The 14,560-nt window shown below is 50.2% G+C and overlaps 2 protein-coding genes across 11 annotated transcripts in view; both read right to left on the bottom strand.

Annotated features, from left to right (window-relative positions):
* Window positions 1–5,824, bottom strand: part of EPB41L5 (erythrocyte membrane protein band 4.1 like 5) — a 49,211-nt gene extending 43,387 nt beyond the window's left edge. For 2 of the 3 annotated variants that reach the window (XM_040439978.1, XM_040439977.1), the window contains exon 1: window positions 5,741–5,824. In XM_040439978.1, coding sequence (XP_040295912.1) covers window positions 5,741–5,772 — 32 coding nt within the window. In that variant the 5' untranslated portion in view covers window positions 5,773–5,824. Of the gene's footprint in view, window positions 1–821; window positions 930–5,740 lie in introns of those variants that run through there. The other variant, XM_040439979.1, reaches the window with a different exon arrangement.
* A 6,248-nt stretch (window positions 5,825–12,072) lies between these two features.
* PTPN4 (protein tyrosine phosphatase non-receptor type 4) overlaps window positions 12,073–14,560 on the bottom strand; it is a 62,949-nt gene continuing 60,461 nt past the window's right edge. For all 8 annotated transcript variants that reach the window (XM_040439970.1, XM_040439969.1, XM_040439968.1 and 5 more), the window contains 2 exons: window positions 13,941–14,076; window positions 12,073–12,923 (listed from right to left, as the gene is read on the bottom strand). In XM_040439970.1, the coding sequence (XP_040295904.1) occupies window positions 12,846–12,923; window positions 13,941–14,076 (214 nt within the window). In that variant the 3' untranslated portion in view covers window positions 12,073–12,845. The remainder of the gene's footprint in view (window positions 12,924–13,940; window positions 14,077–14,560) is intronic.

The following is a 14,560-nucleotide window of genomic DNA, read 5'->3' as shown; positions in this document are numbered from 1 at the left end:
CCGTTTCCGTTATTCAGGGGAGTCCTCTAAATGCGTTCCGTCATAGAATTGCGTTACGGTCCGTGGTAACTGAATCCATAACGCAATTCTGCTTTTACCAACAAACGAAGTGTGAACGAATTTCAAAATATTAAATTCGCTCCTCTCCAAGTGCGACGCCATATAGACTATCATTATAAAAAATGTCATGTGACAAACGTCGCCAGATAGCCACGAGCGGCGGACGCCCTTCCCCCAGTCTTTGGCCTCTTCAGCATCAGACTACACCGACTTGTTTGTAGTCTGTCACCATGGAAACGCATAGGTCTGCACAGCAAATACAATGTAATAAAAACACCCGGACTGTACCACTCTACACAGGTGGCAGGTAAACGCCGCGATCGCCCGTCCATCACCGGGCCATAAACCGCCGCTGCGCAAGTTTCCATCACCAGAAAATAGAACAATAAATTGACACAAACATCGCTCTGGACGGAGACGTCACATGACACAATAAACTGTACCGCGGCGACCGATTCCGTAAACGCCTCAAGTAGTCCCCCACGGTGAATGAGCCCCATAATTATCGGAAGGATTACTGTCTATCTGCTCAGCATCAGAGACTGAAGAATATCGGTTCGATCTGATCGTCCATGGGTGGGATCGCACTTCTATGGCCGATCAGCCCCCGGTTCTAATATTCACCTCCCGGGACTGAGCTGCCGACAAGCGCAACAAGTGTCGCACAGCTGGCGGCTCGTTACAGTGTGTCGGGAGGCGGCGCTCGGCGGATACATTGTCGCACAGACGTGGCCCCCGGTCCTGGGGGGGTCGGCGCTCACCTCGGTGCGGGGCTCCCGGGGCGGAGGGCGACTCTCCTCTCACTGCTCGCATCTCCCAGGAAATGGCGTCTGGAGCTGAAGGCAGGAGCTGCGCTCTTAAAAGGGCGACGCCCCCTGCAGGCGGTGGGGTCCGCACAGAGCGGAAGGGTCCACACAGAGCAGGGGCGGGGGGGTCCGCACAGAGCGGAAGGGTCCACACAGAGCAGGGGGGGCGGGGGAGTCCACACAGAGCGGAAGGGTCCACACAGAGCAGGGGCGGGGGGAACAGGGGGGGTCCACACAGAGCGGGGGAGACCACACAGAGCAGGGGCGGGGGGAGCAGGGGGGGTCCACAAAGAGCAGGGGCAGGGTCCACACAGAGCAGGGGCAGGGGGGGGGGGTCCACACAGAGCAGGGGCGGGGGGAACAGGGGGGGTCCACACAGAGCGGGGGAGACCACACAGAGCAGGGGCGGGGGGAGCAGGGGGGGTCCACAAAGAGCAGGGGCAGGGTCCACACAGAGCAGGGGCAGGGGGGGGGGGTCCACACAGAGCAGGGGCGGGGGGGAACAGGGGGGGTCCACACAGAGCGGGGGAGTCCACACAGAGCAGGGGCAGGGGGAGCAGGGGGGGGGTCCACACAGAGCAGGGGCGGGGGAGTCCACACAGAGCAGGGGGGGTCCACACAGAGCAGGGGCAGGGTCCACACAGAGCAGGGGCAGGGGGGGGGTCCACACAGAGCAGGGGCGGGGGGGGGTCCACACAGAGTGGGGGAGTCCACAGAGAGCAGGGGCGGGGGGGAGCAGGGGGGTCCACACAGAGCATGGGCGGGGGGGTCCGCACAGAGCGGAAGGGTCCACACAGAGCAGGGGCGGGGGGGGGTCCTCACAGAGCGGAAGGGTCCACACAGAGCAGGGGCGGGGGGAGCAGGGGGGGTCCACACAGAGCAGGGGCGGGTGGGGGGGGGGGGGTCCGCACAGAGCAGGGGGGGAGCAGGAGCTCTGCACTAAAACCTGAAGCCCCCCAGAGGAGAGGCCTCTTTATTCTCTTATTTATATTATGTATTTACATTATTTGTTATTATTTATGTATTTTTATTTATTTATTTATTTATTTATTTATTATTCCTTTATTTTCTTATCACTTTTTGATGAGGAAGGATTTTGGTCAAAAAAACACAACTGGAAAATAAACTCCGTTCAGACACCTGGACGTGATGCGGATTACGTGTGGTTTTTCTGCGCAAATTTTCATGCAGGAAAACCGCAGTGTAAGGCCTTACGCACACGAACGTATTTTCTTTCCATGTCCGTTCCATTTTTTTTACTCCGTGTGCATTCCGTTTTTCTATTGTCCGCATTACGGACAAGGACAGGACTGTTCTATTAGGGGCCGGCTGTTCCGATCCACAAAATACGGAATGCACATGGACGTCATCCGTATTTTTTGCGGATCCGTTTTTTGTGAACCGCAAAATACATACGGTCGTGTTTATGAGGCCTAATACAAATCTCACGTAGACTTTGCTTTTTTCTTCCGTGCGGAGCAGCGTGTTAGTTCTTTTGTGCGATTCCGCGTCCTCTGTAGAGGGGTTTCCCCATACACTCCCATTGCGTTATTAATATAAAGATAAAATATGCACAAAAATACGGAAAAAAAAAACGCTCACAAAAAATGCGCCTAACCCGCAGTGAACAGTGCAGATTTATGTGCGGTTTTGTCGCGGATTTTCTGCACATAAATTTGCGCCGTGTGCAGCCCCTCTCAGGTCGTGCTCACAAGTGACTGAAAATCCAGAAGAAAGAAAGCGCACTAAAAACCGCAACAAACCCGTGCGTATTACATGCGGTTTTTGCCATGGAAAAGCCGGAAGATTTCACTCTCTCCTTTAGAAAAGGTGAAATCCGCAAGAGAAATCCGCGGTATAAATTCACATGCTGCAGATTTACAATCCGCCATACCGCAGCTTTTCTGCTGTGTTTCTTTTTTGTGCAGCGCATGGCGAAGAATTCTAAAATTGTCGCCTACTTTGCTGGTACCGCACAACGCCGCGGAGTCGTCACGCAGAAATCCACAGCCAATTAGTCACGTGTGACCCTGGCCTAAGGTTACCTGCACACATTGCAGAATACGCGCGGTTTTTCCGTATCCCAGCACCAGCAGAGGGTATGAGATGAGACAAATCTCAGGTGCAGTTTGCAGAATTGGGCGGAAATTGACCCTCAGTGCGGACGTCCAGATCCGCAGAACATCAGTTATGTTTTTAGCTGCAGATTTCACCCTTTTCTGATGAAGGATGAGATCTGCAGCAGAACCGCATTTAATCCGCAGTTAGAAACTGTAGATGTTGGTGCAGAAATCCGTACGGAAATTAGTACGGATCTTATGCGTGTTCACCCGCCTCGAGTGCAGGCGGCCTAAATGCATCTTCAACACTGCAAAAATGCTGCAGATATCTGCATTTTGCAGAAAAACGGCTACGACCAAGGCCTCTTGGACACAAACGTGCCTGTGCTGCGGCCTGCAAATTGCGGGCCGCAATGCACGAACACCCACCGTGGGGCAGCCGCAGTTGATCACGGAGCCATTTACTTTAATGGGTCCACGATCCGCCCGTTCCGCAAAAAGATAGGACTTGTTCTATCTTTTTGCGGAACGGAAGTACGGGACGAAACCCCACGGAAGCACTCCGTAGTGCTTCCATAGGGTTCCATTCCGTGCTTCCATTCCGCATCTCCGGATTTGCGGACCCATTCAAGTGAATGCGGAATGCACACGGAACGGCGCCCGTGTATTGCGGATCCGCAAATGCGGTCACGGAGCGCACACGTTTGTGTGAAAGAGGCCTTACTGATGGCCCCTGACTGGAGTAGCTTTCACAAGATAGTAAATGTGTTGGGGCGTAAGTCCTGACCCGCCGCGCCCCAGTCACTTCCTCTCCACTCACACGTGGCGACAACGGTGCCATAATGCCTGCGTGACAAAGCATTGTGGCACAGGCGTTCAAAAAAAAAAAGGGTCTTGCGACATTTTTACACCTAAAAATATTCAAAAATGACCCCCAATGTCTCTGTATGGGGATGGATGATGGGAGTAGTCATTGCTCGTACAGTAAGGGAGATGGCTGTGTGTGATATAATATGTAAATGCGGCTCTTCCCCTCCACCGACGAGCAGGCGGTTATCAGTAGCGTTGAGCGAATCAAAGTTCACAAAGTGGACTTCGATCTGAATTTCACGGAAAATTCTATTCTCTGCAAAACAGAATTTTCTCGTGTTTTATGGTAATGAATCAATTTTTACTAAAATGGCGGTAAAAAGAAAAAAATCATACTCGCCTTGTCCATTTGAGCGCGAAGATCCGGCGCGTCATCTCATGCGCAGTGACGTATGACATCACCACTCCAGCCAGCGTGATGACATCATCACAACGCGTGAGATTTTGCCCGGGATCTTTAACCAAGATGGCCACGGCGGCCTTTTTGTGCTCAAATGGATAAAGTTTTTTTTTTTGTCGTTTTTTTTAACTGATTAGCCCTCAGATCGGCGATTTGCGAACTGCAAAACACACAGCGGTCGTGTGCATGAGGCCTCAGCCGCGGATTTCCAATGCAGCGTCTGCGACAAATACATGCCAGATTTTTCAGCTGTGTCTTTTACATACTTTTAGGCTGTTTTCACAAAATCCCATGTTTTTTATGGCGTTTTTTGTGAGCTTTTTGAAAATAGATAATGAAGCAATCTTGAAAAAATATCAGTGGACCCGACCAATTCCGCTTTACCGCCCAGATACCGATATGACTCAGAAGTCTGCTAGTAAACCCACCACATCGAGTATGTTTAATATCTCTTCTTGTTGTCAGTGACTGGAAACATTTTTGTTCACAAGCAGAGGCAGAAGACGCGCACAGAGAGTTTGTTACAATGTATCAGTGTGTACGGCAGGATCTCCCGTGCCTATGCCATATGTGTCAGACATGTACAGTAAGCTGGCGCTGAAATCCATGCCACTTCCCAAGAAATGCTGCGCAGCCGCTCAGATTGCAACCCAACGTATTCTGCTTCAGTATCTGTTTTTTGTGGTCCGTATGCGCAACCATTCATTTCAATGGGGTCGCAAAAAACAAATATATGACTCAGTGTACATTCCGTTTCCATATGTCCGTTCTGCAAAAAAAAAGAACATGTCCCATTATTGTCCACATTCCGGACGAGGACAGGACTGTTCTATTAGGGGCCGGCCGTTCCATAAAATGCGACATGCACGCGGCCGGTATCCCGTGTTTTGTGGACCAACAATTTGCGGACGGTCGGAAGTCCATGCAGATTTCTACTCATTTCTGCACCAAAAACCACATGTCACTTGCGCATTTTGTTGCGGATTTCCTGCAGGTCTCACCCTTCCCTTGAAAAGGGTGAAATCTGCGCAAAAAATAAAAATAAATCACACAAACAATTAAGATGCTGAGAATTTCTAAATCCGCCCGGCAGGTCAGTTTCCTCACGGCGTACATGTGCTGGTTCCGTATTACGCTGCGGTTTAACCGTCTGAGAATCCGTGTGCAGTCCGCATCAGGTGCTGGGACCTCCACTCTTCTCCACGGGACCCTTGTGTTTGTGTTGGGGGGGGGGGGGGGTCCCGATGATCGGACCTCTCGCTCTACATTTACACCAATATTGTCACAATGGTATTTAAAAAGTCCCCTAGAAATCTGGGGAGCAGGGAAATGATAAATCTCCCTTGTGCCAAAATTTGGGCCCAAAATGATGCTTCCCAGGCCACACCCTTTCCCGCTAAATCACACCCAATAAGCCCCACCCCCTTTGGTAAGCTGGGTGCATTTTTTTTTTTTTTAAACCTGTAAATACCAGATTGCAGATTTTGGGACAAGGTCCGGCGCAGTCAGGGTGTCTCCTTTAAGACTCCCCGGACTTGCTGTACCTGTTAGACGATTCCTCCAGTGACTGTAACATTACGTGGATATTGTGCTCCGGGGTCCGGATCCTGGTAGACGCGGCAAAGAGAAACTCCTGAAAGTCCTACCTGTCTGTGCTTCTAAACAGGAAATTCACTGCAGGATTTAAAGCGGCGACGCCACCTCCTCCGCTCCAGTGCCGAGGATAATAGAACTAGAAAACGTGCTTGATATGGGATCGACGCCTTCCCATATGGAGCGCCCCCCATGGTACCAGTAATGAGGGGATCCGGTAACATACGCTGTCAATGCATCCACTACTTACAAAGAAATGCGCTTCGTGATGACGTAATTCGTCACAAAGCGATTTTTTTTTTGTGAAATTCAATTTTACGATACTTCGCTCATCTCTAGTGACTAGTATCAGCCGAGATTTCCAGATGCCGCCATTTCTTCCTTTTCGTTACAGTTTCCTGCATTTATGTTTCTCTCTTTTAAGAAATTTTCATTCTAGGACATTTTTTTTCAAATACTAACAGGTCCCACAGTTTTTGGCTAAATTTACAAAAAATAAATAAAAAAAAGTCTGCCACTTGTATCAAATCAGCGCCAGAGGTAATTACAGTAAGAAACGGTCGGCTGCACTTGTCCTGCTGTTAAGATTGTTACAAATTCTGAAATAATTTGTAACAATGTAAAAATGAGGAGCAGGGGATATGGAGATCAGAAAAAAAAAAAAATGTTTTCCAAAGTTAGTATTAAAGGGAACCAGTCACCGGGATTTTGGGTATAGAGCTGAGGACATGGGTTGCTAGATGGCCGCTAGCACATCCGCAATACCCAGTCCCCATAGCTCTGTGTGCTTTTATTGTGTAAAAAAAATGATTTGATACATATGCAAATTAACCTGTCCCTGACTCATCTCACGTACAGGACACATCTCAGGTTTATTTGCATATATATCAAATCAGTTTTTTTACACAATAAAAGCACACAGAGCTATGGGGACTGGGTATTTCGGATGTGCTAGCGGCCATCTAGCAACCCATGGCCTCAGCTCTATACACCAAATCCCGGTGACAGGTTCCCTTTAAACAAATGTGGTAACATCGTAATCGTACTGACCCAGAGACCGAGGGGAACAGGTCAGTTTTCTCGTATAGTAAACGCCATAATCATAAAAACCCATTAAACTGTGGCGGAATAGTGTTTTTTTCCCCCCAATTCCACCCCATTTTTTTCCAGCTTTCCCCTACATCATATGCAATAAGAAACTGCGTCATTAAAAAGTACAACTTGTCCCACAAAAAACAAGCCCTCATACATTTATGTGAACGGAAATATAACAAGTTATGGCTCTGGGGAGGCTCAGAGTAAAAAATGAAAATGCAAAAACAAACATTCGCCCGGTAATGAAGGGATTTGTTAGTGACACCGACGCCTCTGCTTCATTAAACTATCAGCGAAGTCTTAATTAGTAGAAAATATTTATTTTCTAATTTCCTGTCGCCTAAACCTGCGTCTTCTAGTCCCGAAAAATAAATTCTATACACAGTGGAGTCCCATTATTTCTGCCGATGCAGCTTCGTTATCAGAGGAGCAGTGACCGTCCAGATACGCAGCAGCTTCTCTGCACTGGCGCCCGCCGGATGGTTTCAGCTGCAGCGTGTGGGCCGCCCTTGTGCACCTTCGTAGCCGATGTTCACCTCTCTCATCAGTGGCATGTGGTGCTCTGCGGTTTCCACGTCGCTTATTCACAATGGCGCCATTTGTCCACAAATGATACAATTTCACCACAGAGAACAGTTCACACTGTGCAGGTTCAGGAATAGCCCCCCCCCCCCCCCCCCGGGGCCTAAAAGCCGATAATCATCCCTCCCTGCAAATCTGATAATTCTCGCCTTTTACCTATGACAGTAATGATTGATATGTGTGCAGACAGCCTATCACACCCACCGAGCCAGCTCAGCACACTTTATATGCCCACCGAGCCAGCTCACCACACTTTATATGCCCACCGAGCCAGCTCACCATACTTTATATGCCCACCGAGCCAGCTCAGCACAACATATACCCACCAAGGGATAAGTGTGCAGACAGCCTATCACACACCTTATATACCCACCAAGCCAGCTCACCGCACTTTATATACCCACCGAGCCAGCTCACCGCACTTTATATACCCACCGAGCCAATTCACCACACTTTATATGCCCACCGAGCCAGCTCACCACACTTTATATGCCCACCGAGCCAGCTCACCACACTTTATATGCCCACCGAGCCAGCTCACCACACATTATATGCCCACCGAGCCAGCTGACCACACATTATATGCCCACCGAGCCAGCTCAGCACAACATATACCCACCAAGGGATAAGTGTGCAGACAGCCTATCACACACCTTATATACCCACCAAGCCAGCTCACCGCACTTTATATACCCACTGAGCCAGCTCACCACACTTTATATGCCCATCGAGCCAGCTCACCACACTTTATATGCCCATCGAGCCAGCTCACCACACTTTATATGCCCACCGAGCCAGCTCACCACACTTTATATGCCCACCAAGCCAGCTCACCACACCTTATATGCCCACCGAGCCAGCTCAGCACAACATATACCCACCAAGGGATAAGTGTGCAGACAGCCTATCACACACCTTATATACCCACCAAGCCAGCTCACCGCACTTTATATACCCACCGAGCCAGCTCACCACACTTTATATGCCCACCGAGCCAGCTCACCACACTTTATATGCCCACCGAGCCAGCTCACCACACTTTATATGCCCACCGAGCCAGCTCACCACACTTTATATGCCCACCAAGCCAGCTCACCACACCTTATATGCCCACCGAGCCAGCTCAGCACAACATATACCCACCAAGGGATAAGTGTGCAGACAGCCTATCACACACCTTATATACCCACCAAGCCAGCTCACCGCACTTTATATACCCACTGAGCCAGCTCACCACACATTATATACCCACCGAGCCAACTCACCACACTTTATATGTCCACCGAGCCAGCTCACCACACCTTATATGTCCACCGAGCCAGCTCCCCACACATTATATGCCCACCAGGCCAGCTCACCACACTTTATATGTCCACCGAGCCAGCTCACCACACTTTATATGTCCACCGAGCCAGCTCACCACACCTTATATGTCCACCGAGCCAGCTCACCACACCTTATATGTCCACCGAGCCAGCTCCCCACACATTATATGCCCACCAGGCCAGCTCACCACACTTTATATGTCCACCGAGCCAGCTCACCACACTTTATATGTCCACCGAGCCAGCTCACCACACCTTATATGTCCACCGAGCCAGCTCACCACACCTTATATGTCCACCGAGCCAGCTCACCACACCTTATATGCCCACCGAGCCAGCTCCCCACACATTATATGTCCACCGAGCCAGCTCACCACACCTTATATGTCCACCGAGCCAGCTCACCACACTTTATATGCCCACCAAGCCAGCTCACCACACCTTATATGCCCACCGAGCCAGCTCAGCACAACATATACCCACCAAGGGATAAGTGTGCAGACAGCCTATCACACACCTTATATACCCACCAAGCCAGCTCACCGCACTTTATATACCCACTGAGCCAGCTCACCACACATTATATACCCACCGAGCCAACTCACCACACTTTATATGTCCACCGAGCCAGCTCACCACACCTTATATGTCCACCGAGCCAGCTCCCCACACATTATATGCCCACCAGGCCAGCTCACCACACTTTATATGTCCACCGAGCCAGCTCACCACACCTTATATGTCCACCGAGCCAGCTCACCACACCTTATATGTCCACCGAGCCAGCTCCCCACACATTATATGCCCACCAGGCCAGCTCACCACACTTTATATGTCCACCGAGCCAGCTCACCACACTTTATATGTCCACCGAGCCAGCTCACCACACCTTATATGTCCACCGAGCCAGCTCACCACACCTTATATGTCCACCGAGCCAGCTCACCACACCTTATATGCCCACCGAGCCAGCTCCCCACACATTATATGTCCACCGAGCCAGCTCACCACACCTTATATGTCCACCGAGCCAGCTCACCACACCTTATATGCCCACCGAGCCAGCTCAGCACACGTGATGGGACTCAGCCATGTACAGTATATACGCACTGTGGAGAAAGTGCAAGAAAAATCAATGCAAAAGTATAGCTAAAATAAGAAGACTGGTGGTTGCGGACTCGCTCCCTGACAACCACCTATTCATGGCTGCTCTCTACCAAAAACAGCGCCACTTCTGTCCACAGGTTATTTATGGAATGGCAGGGCGGTTAGGACAGGTGTGGCTCTGTTTTTGGAACAAAGCAGTCATGAATAGGTGGTTGTCAGGGAGCGAGGCCATAATAACAGTTTGTGTTTGGTGCAATGTGTCACTAGTAACCAGCCTGTCGGACAGGACGCAGGCGAGAAGTCATTCGGTGCCACTGATCATCAGGTGGTGATCGGCAGATTTCTTCTAGTTTCTGTGACCACCACAATATGGAACATGGTCGTAAATATTGCAGCCGTCCAGACCTCGTCTGCAGCCAAGAGCCGGCATGGAGTCCGAGCAAAATATACATCCAAAACCATTGCAACAATCTGGAGTTACTCCAGTCACATCCAAAGCTACATTCCCAGTTCTGCTGGATTCCTCTGAGCTCTCAGGACCTCCCTGCTGACTCAGCGCCTGTACCGAGCAGGCTCTGCTGTGTAGCACTGCGGGAGATGTAGTGTTCTACGCCGCGCTGTACGTCTGCTGATAGCTGAGATTCATTGGAGGCAACAGGAACTGTGCTGCCAACACTAGAGCCAATGGGTGACAAGGCTGATGGACCTGACCGCTCACTGCTGCCCCCTACTGGTCCAGTCTCATAGTAATATTAGAGCCCTACACTGATCCAAGGCAGGACTGGCTGATATCAGGGAGCAATAGAGCGCAATCGCCATCCACGGACTCCGCTGTCGGCCCACGGGGCACCGAAAATAGAATTTTATTAGCAGAATTGGCCATGGCAACGAGATGAATAATTAATGGAACCACAGACAGGAGGTTACCCCCGGAAATAAATAAGTCACAGAGATCATCAGAACAAGTATCACAAAGGGTTAAACAGACACCGAACAGGAGGGGGGGGGGGGGGGGATTCAAGGAAACATTCTCCTTCTTCAGAGGCCGCAACGCATAGAAAACCTCTGCATTATTCAAGAGAAATTCACATTTTTATCTCTATTTGAGCGGGGTGCGAACTGGCGCAGGTTACTGGGACCGAATACTACATTAATGAGGGGCGTACGGCCCCGGACCCCCTCTGGTAATCACTGAGACGGGGTCTCGGGTCTGGAATCCGCAGAAGATGTTGACTAACTTACCTTCACTCACCTTGCATGTCTTAAGCTCCAGTCACACCCAGAGCTGCATTTTTCTATTTTTTTGTTAGCTCGCAGGCCCTAAAATCTCACCGATGCCCCTGCTGCTTCAGTATCTGCAGTCCGGCACCGTTTCACACGCCAGTATTCGTATAAAGTGCAACCAGTAAGGTGCACCAGAAGCAGCGCAGGCAAAAAAAAAGCTGCTTGTGCAAAACCTTGTGACCCCCCCCCCCTAAAAAAGCAACATAACCCATCGTACTCTGTATCAGGGGGCATGGCCTTATTGTACCTAAGCTAGGCTGGCAGTGAGACTCGTAAACGCAGCTTTGGATGTGACTGGAGTAGAGAACATGACAAGATGCTCAATATCACAAGGAGCTGTGAACTACACCCTATACACAGGACAGGACGGGCAGCCATTCAAAAATGCAGCCTGGCCTCAATGCCACCCCAACACAGACCGGACGTGAACTGGACACCGGTGGAACGAGAACGACGCGGCTGATACGGAACGGAAGCCGCATTTCAGTGGTTCAGGATCCATCAAGGCCATACAAAAAAACACTTTAGTGCAGCATCAGTGGGATGGATATGTTCTGGATCATCAGACTTTACAGAGTACTGGACAAACAATGGTCTGTAAACCTAAATGTTGATGGTCTGCGGAGGTGGAATACGTCTCTTATCACAAGGTGCGGCCACAATAACCGCAATCTCACCGGCCTCAGAAGGGCAGAGACAGTCTACAAGGACCTGTAATACCGATTCCGCCCACCGAGTGGCAGCACAGACATTGCATTTTATAGATTGTGCATACGGACGGCAGGATATAACACCGAGGGTCGGACTCCGAATCATGCCCGTCACTGGCGCAGCTTGGAGGGTCGCCATACTTGCAATTATTGATGCGCTTAAGAAATAGCCGCTTCCACCATCATGACAATTACATTTAATGGAAGAAATAAAAATATATTATTGTATTAGTGGTCAAGGAAACAAAAAAACAAAATCATCTCCAACCTGCGGCGCTCTCCGGCTGTTGCAAAACTACAACTCCCAGCATGCACTGAGCCCGCTGGCAGCTGTGGTTTAGCGACAGCTGGAAAGCTCTGGGTAGGGGACCACTGCTCTAGGACATACCCCTAGAATGGGTCTGAGTACACTAACATTTCACAATTATCGCTGACAATGATGAGCGGCGCCTGCACCAGCTGATCAGCGGCAGGCGGCTGGTGCTAGTTCATGGAGGGTGCCCGGTGGCGGCTCAGTTCCAGTTCAGTGTACCGGATGACGTTTGCGCCGATAACTCCAGTGATTGGTCCTGGGGGGTGGACGGGGTTCGGTGTAGATTGTGAGGGGGGGTGACGGTATGATCCGGGAGCTGCGGCCGTGTGGGTGTAATGAATAGGGCGTAGGGATCTCTGGCAGTGAATGTACAGAGGAGGGGCGCTGTAGTGCACAAAGCAACGTCACATAAATAAAAATCTCATCTATTCGTTTCCAAGCGAAGCGGTCGGAGAATCAGTTTTCTAAAGAAACAAAACCCATGGCGTCTCTGATGCGGGAGAAATGTCGACTTCACAAATCGATTATTATAAAGTGCAGCAGTGCTGATTTGTCCTCCTCAGTCCTTCTGTGTGGTCGGATCCTGGGGCGTGCAGGCGAATGGTCAGCGCGCGCCCCTGCTGACGGCCGGCTCCTTCCGTTAATGAAGTGATGAAGGTTTTACCATCCCCTCCTCGTAGACCTTCAGGATCGCTTCACACACAAATCTGTACTGACTCTGCAAGACACAAAGGGCACCAGCATTCAGCACAGGTGGGATCCGGGTCTGCAGACCCCCATGATTGCCCCCCCCCCCCTTTGGCCTTCATCTCCTCTGCGTGTGCAGACCCCTCGAATCGGTGGGGGTCTCACCACCCGGACCCCACTGATCAAAGCTTCTGACATCACTATGATATGGTAACACTTATGGAAGTTTAGTTACCCTTCGAAGGGATTGTAGGACACTATAAAAACATGGCGGCTGACTTCCAGAAACAGCGCCACACTTGTCCATGGAGGCAGATCTTTTGGGGCTTGTGAAAAACTCCCTGAAATTTTTGTCTTTTATACAAGCTTTTTTTTTTCTTGTGTTTTTTAATCTTTAGTACCCGGAGATACTGATGGCCCATCCTCATGATCATCAATCAATAGCAGATCGTGGGGGTCCTTACACACTACAGGATGAGCCGTTTCAGGGTGGCTCCGATGCATTGTGTAGCGGATGGAGCTGGTAACTGCAGCGCTGCTCCCAATGCATGTAACCAGATCATGGTGGTCTAGCCCGGAAACCCCCTTTAAGGGTCCATTCACACGTCCGTAGAAGGGGTCTGCATCCGTTCTGCAATTATGCAGAACGGGTGCAGACCCATTAATTCTCTATGGGGCCGAAAGAGATGCGGACAGCACACAGTGTCCTGTCTGCATCTAAATTTCCGGAGCGCCCCCCGATCTGCAGCTCCAGAAAAAAATAGAGCATGTCCTATTCTTGTCCACAATTGCGGACAAGAACAGGCATTTCTATGGGGGCGCCGGCCGGGTGTATTGCGGATTCGCAGTGCACTTCGGACGTCTGAATGGAGCCTAAGGCTCCTTCACATCCACTACTTTTGGAGCATTTTAAACAATTTTAAAACGTCATGTAGTTCAAGTGTTTCTCATGGCGTATTTTTTCAAGAGCGCTCTCTTTCATTACGCCCCCTCTTATTACGCCAGGCAGCGCAGGACACACAGCACAGTCCATTGGTTGTGACGTTACCGGAGTCTGGATCATCATGGCGCGCTGATCTCTCATCGTCCGTACAATGTCCAGTGGGTACACGGCCTGGTTACACTCCATCAGACACATCGCTGTCTCCATGGTGATAAGCACACCCGTCCGACCGATCCCAGCGCTGACAGAGAACAAGATAAGAAATTCAATGCAAAAATTCCCATAAAACTCACATTACACCAGTTTGCCTTTAGAACAGCGGAGCCTGGAACAAACCAGAACAACTGCAATGTTCTCCATGGCCACAGGGGGGCAGTCAAGGAATAAAAGTTCTATAAAAGGTCATTTTGCAGCTTTTATTAAAGTTATTAAAACCTTTCTTTTAGCAGTTTCCTAATTTATTAATTTTTCTCGAAAGCTGCGTGAAGACGACTATGGTGACAGCACCATGACCCAGCTCTCCAAGAGTCCTGAATGGTAAATGTGTCTTGCTGTGCAGGAATATGAGATACATCCCTCTATATCTGGCCAGACACAGGAAAGCTGGGTGACAACCAACACTGCCAGCAAACAAGTTACCTCGGGTGGCACCTGGGCAGGGAGTCCATGACAGCTGTCATATTGTGGTCATCACCCAGCTTTCCCAGCCTGCCGGATGTTATAAC

The sequence above is a fragment of the Bufo bufo genome, chromosome 7 (genome assembly GCF_905171765.1).
Source record: "Bufo bufo chromosome 7, aBufBuf1.1, whole genome shotgun sequence".
In the NCBI taxonomy this organism is placed as follows: domain Eukaryota; kingdom Metazoa; phylum Chordata; class Amphibia; order Anura; family Bufonidae; genus Bufo; species Bufo bufo.
This window is presented reverse-complemented; position numbering and strand designations above follow the sequence as displayed.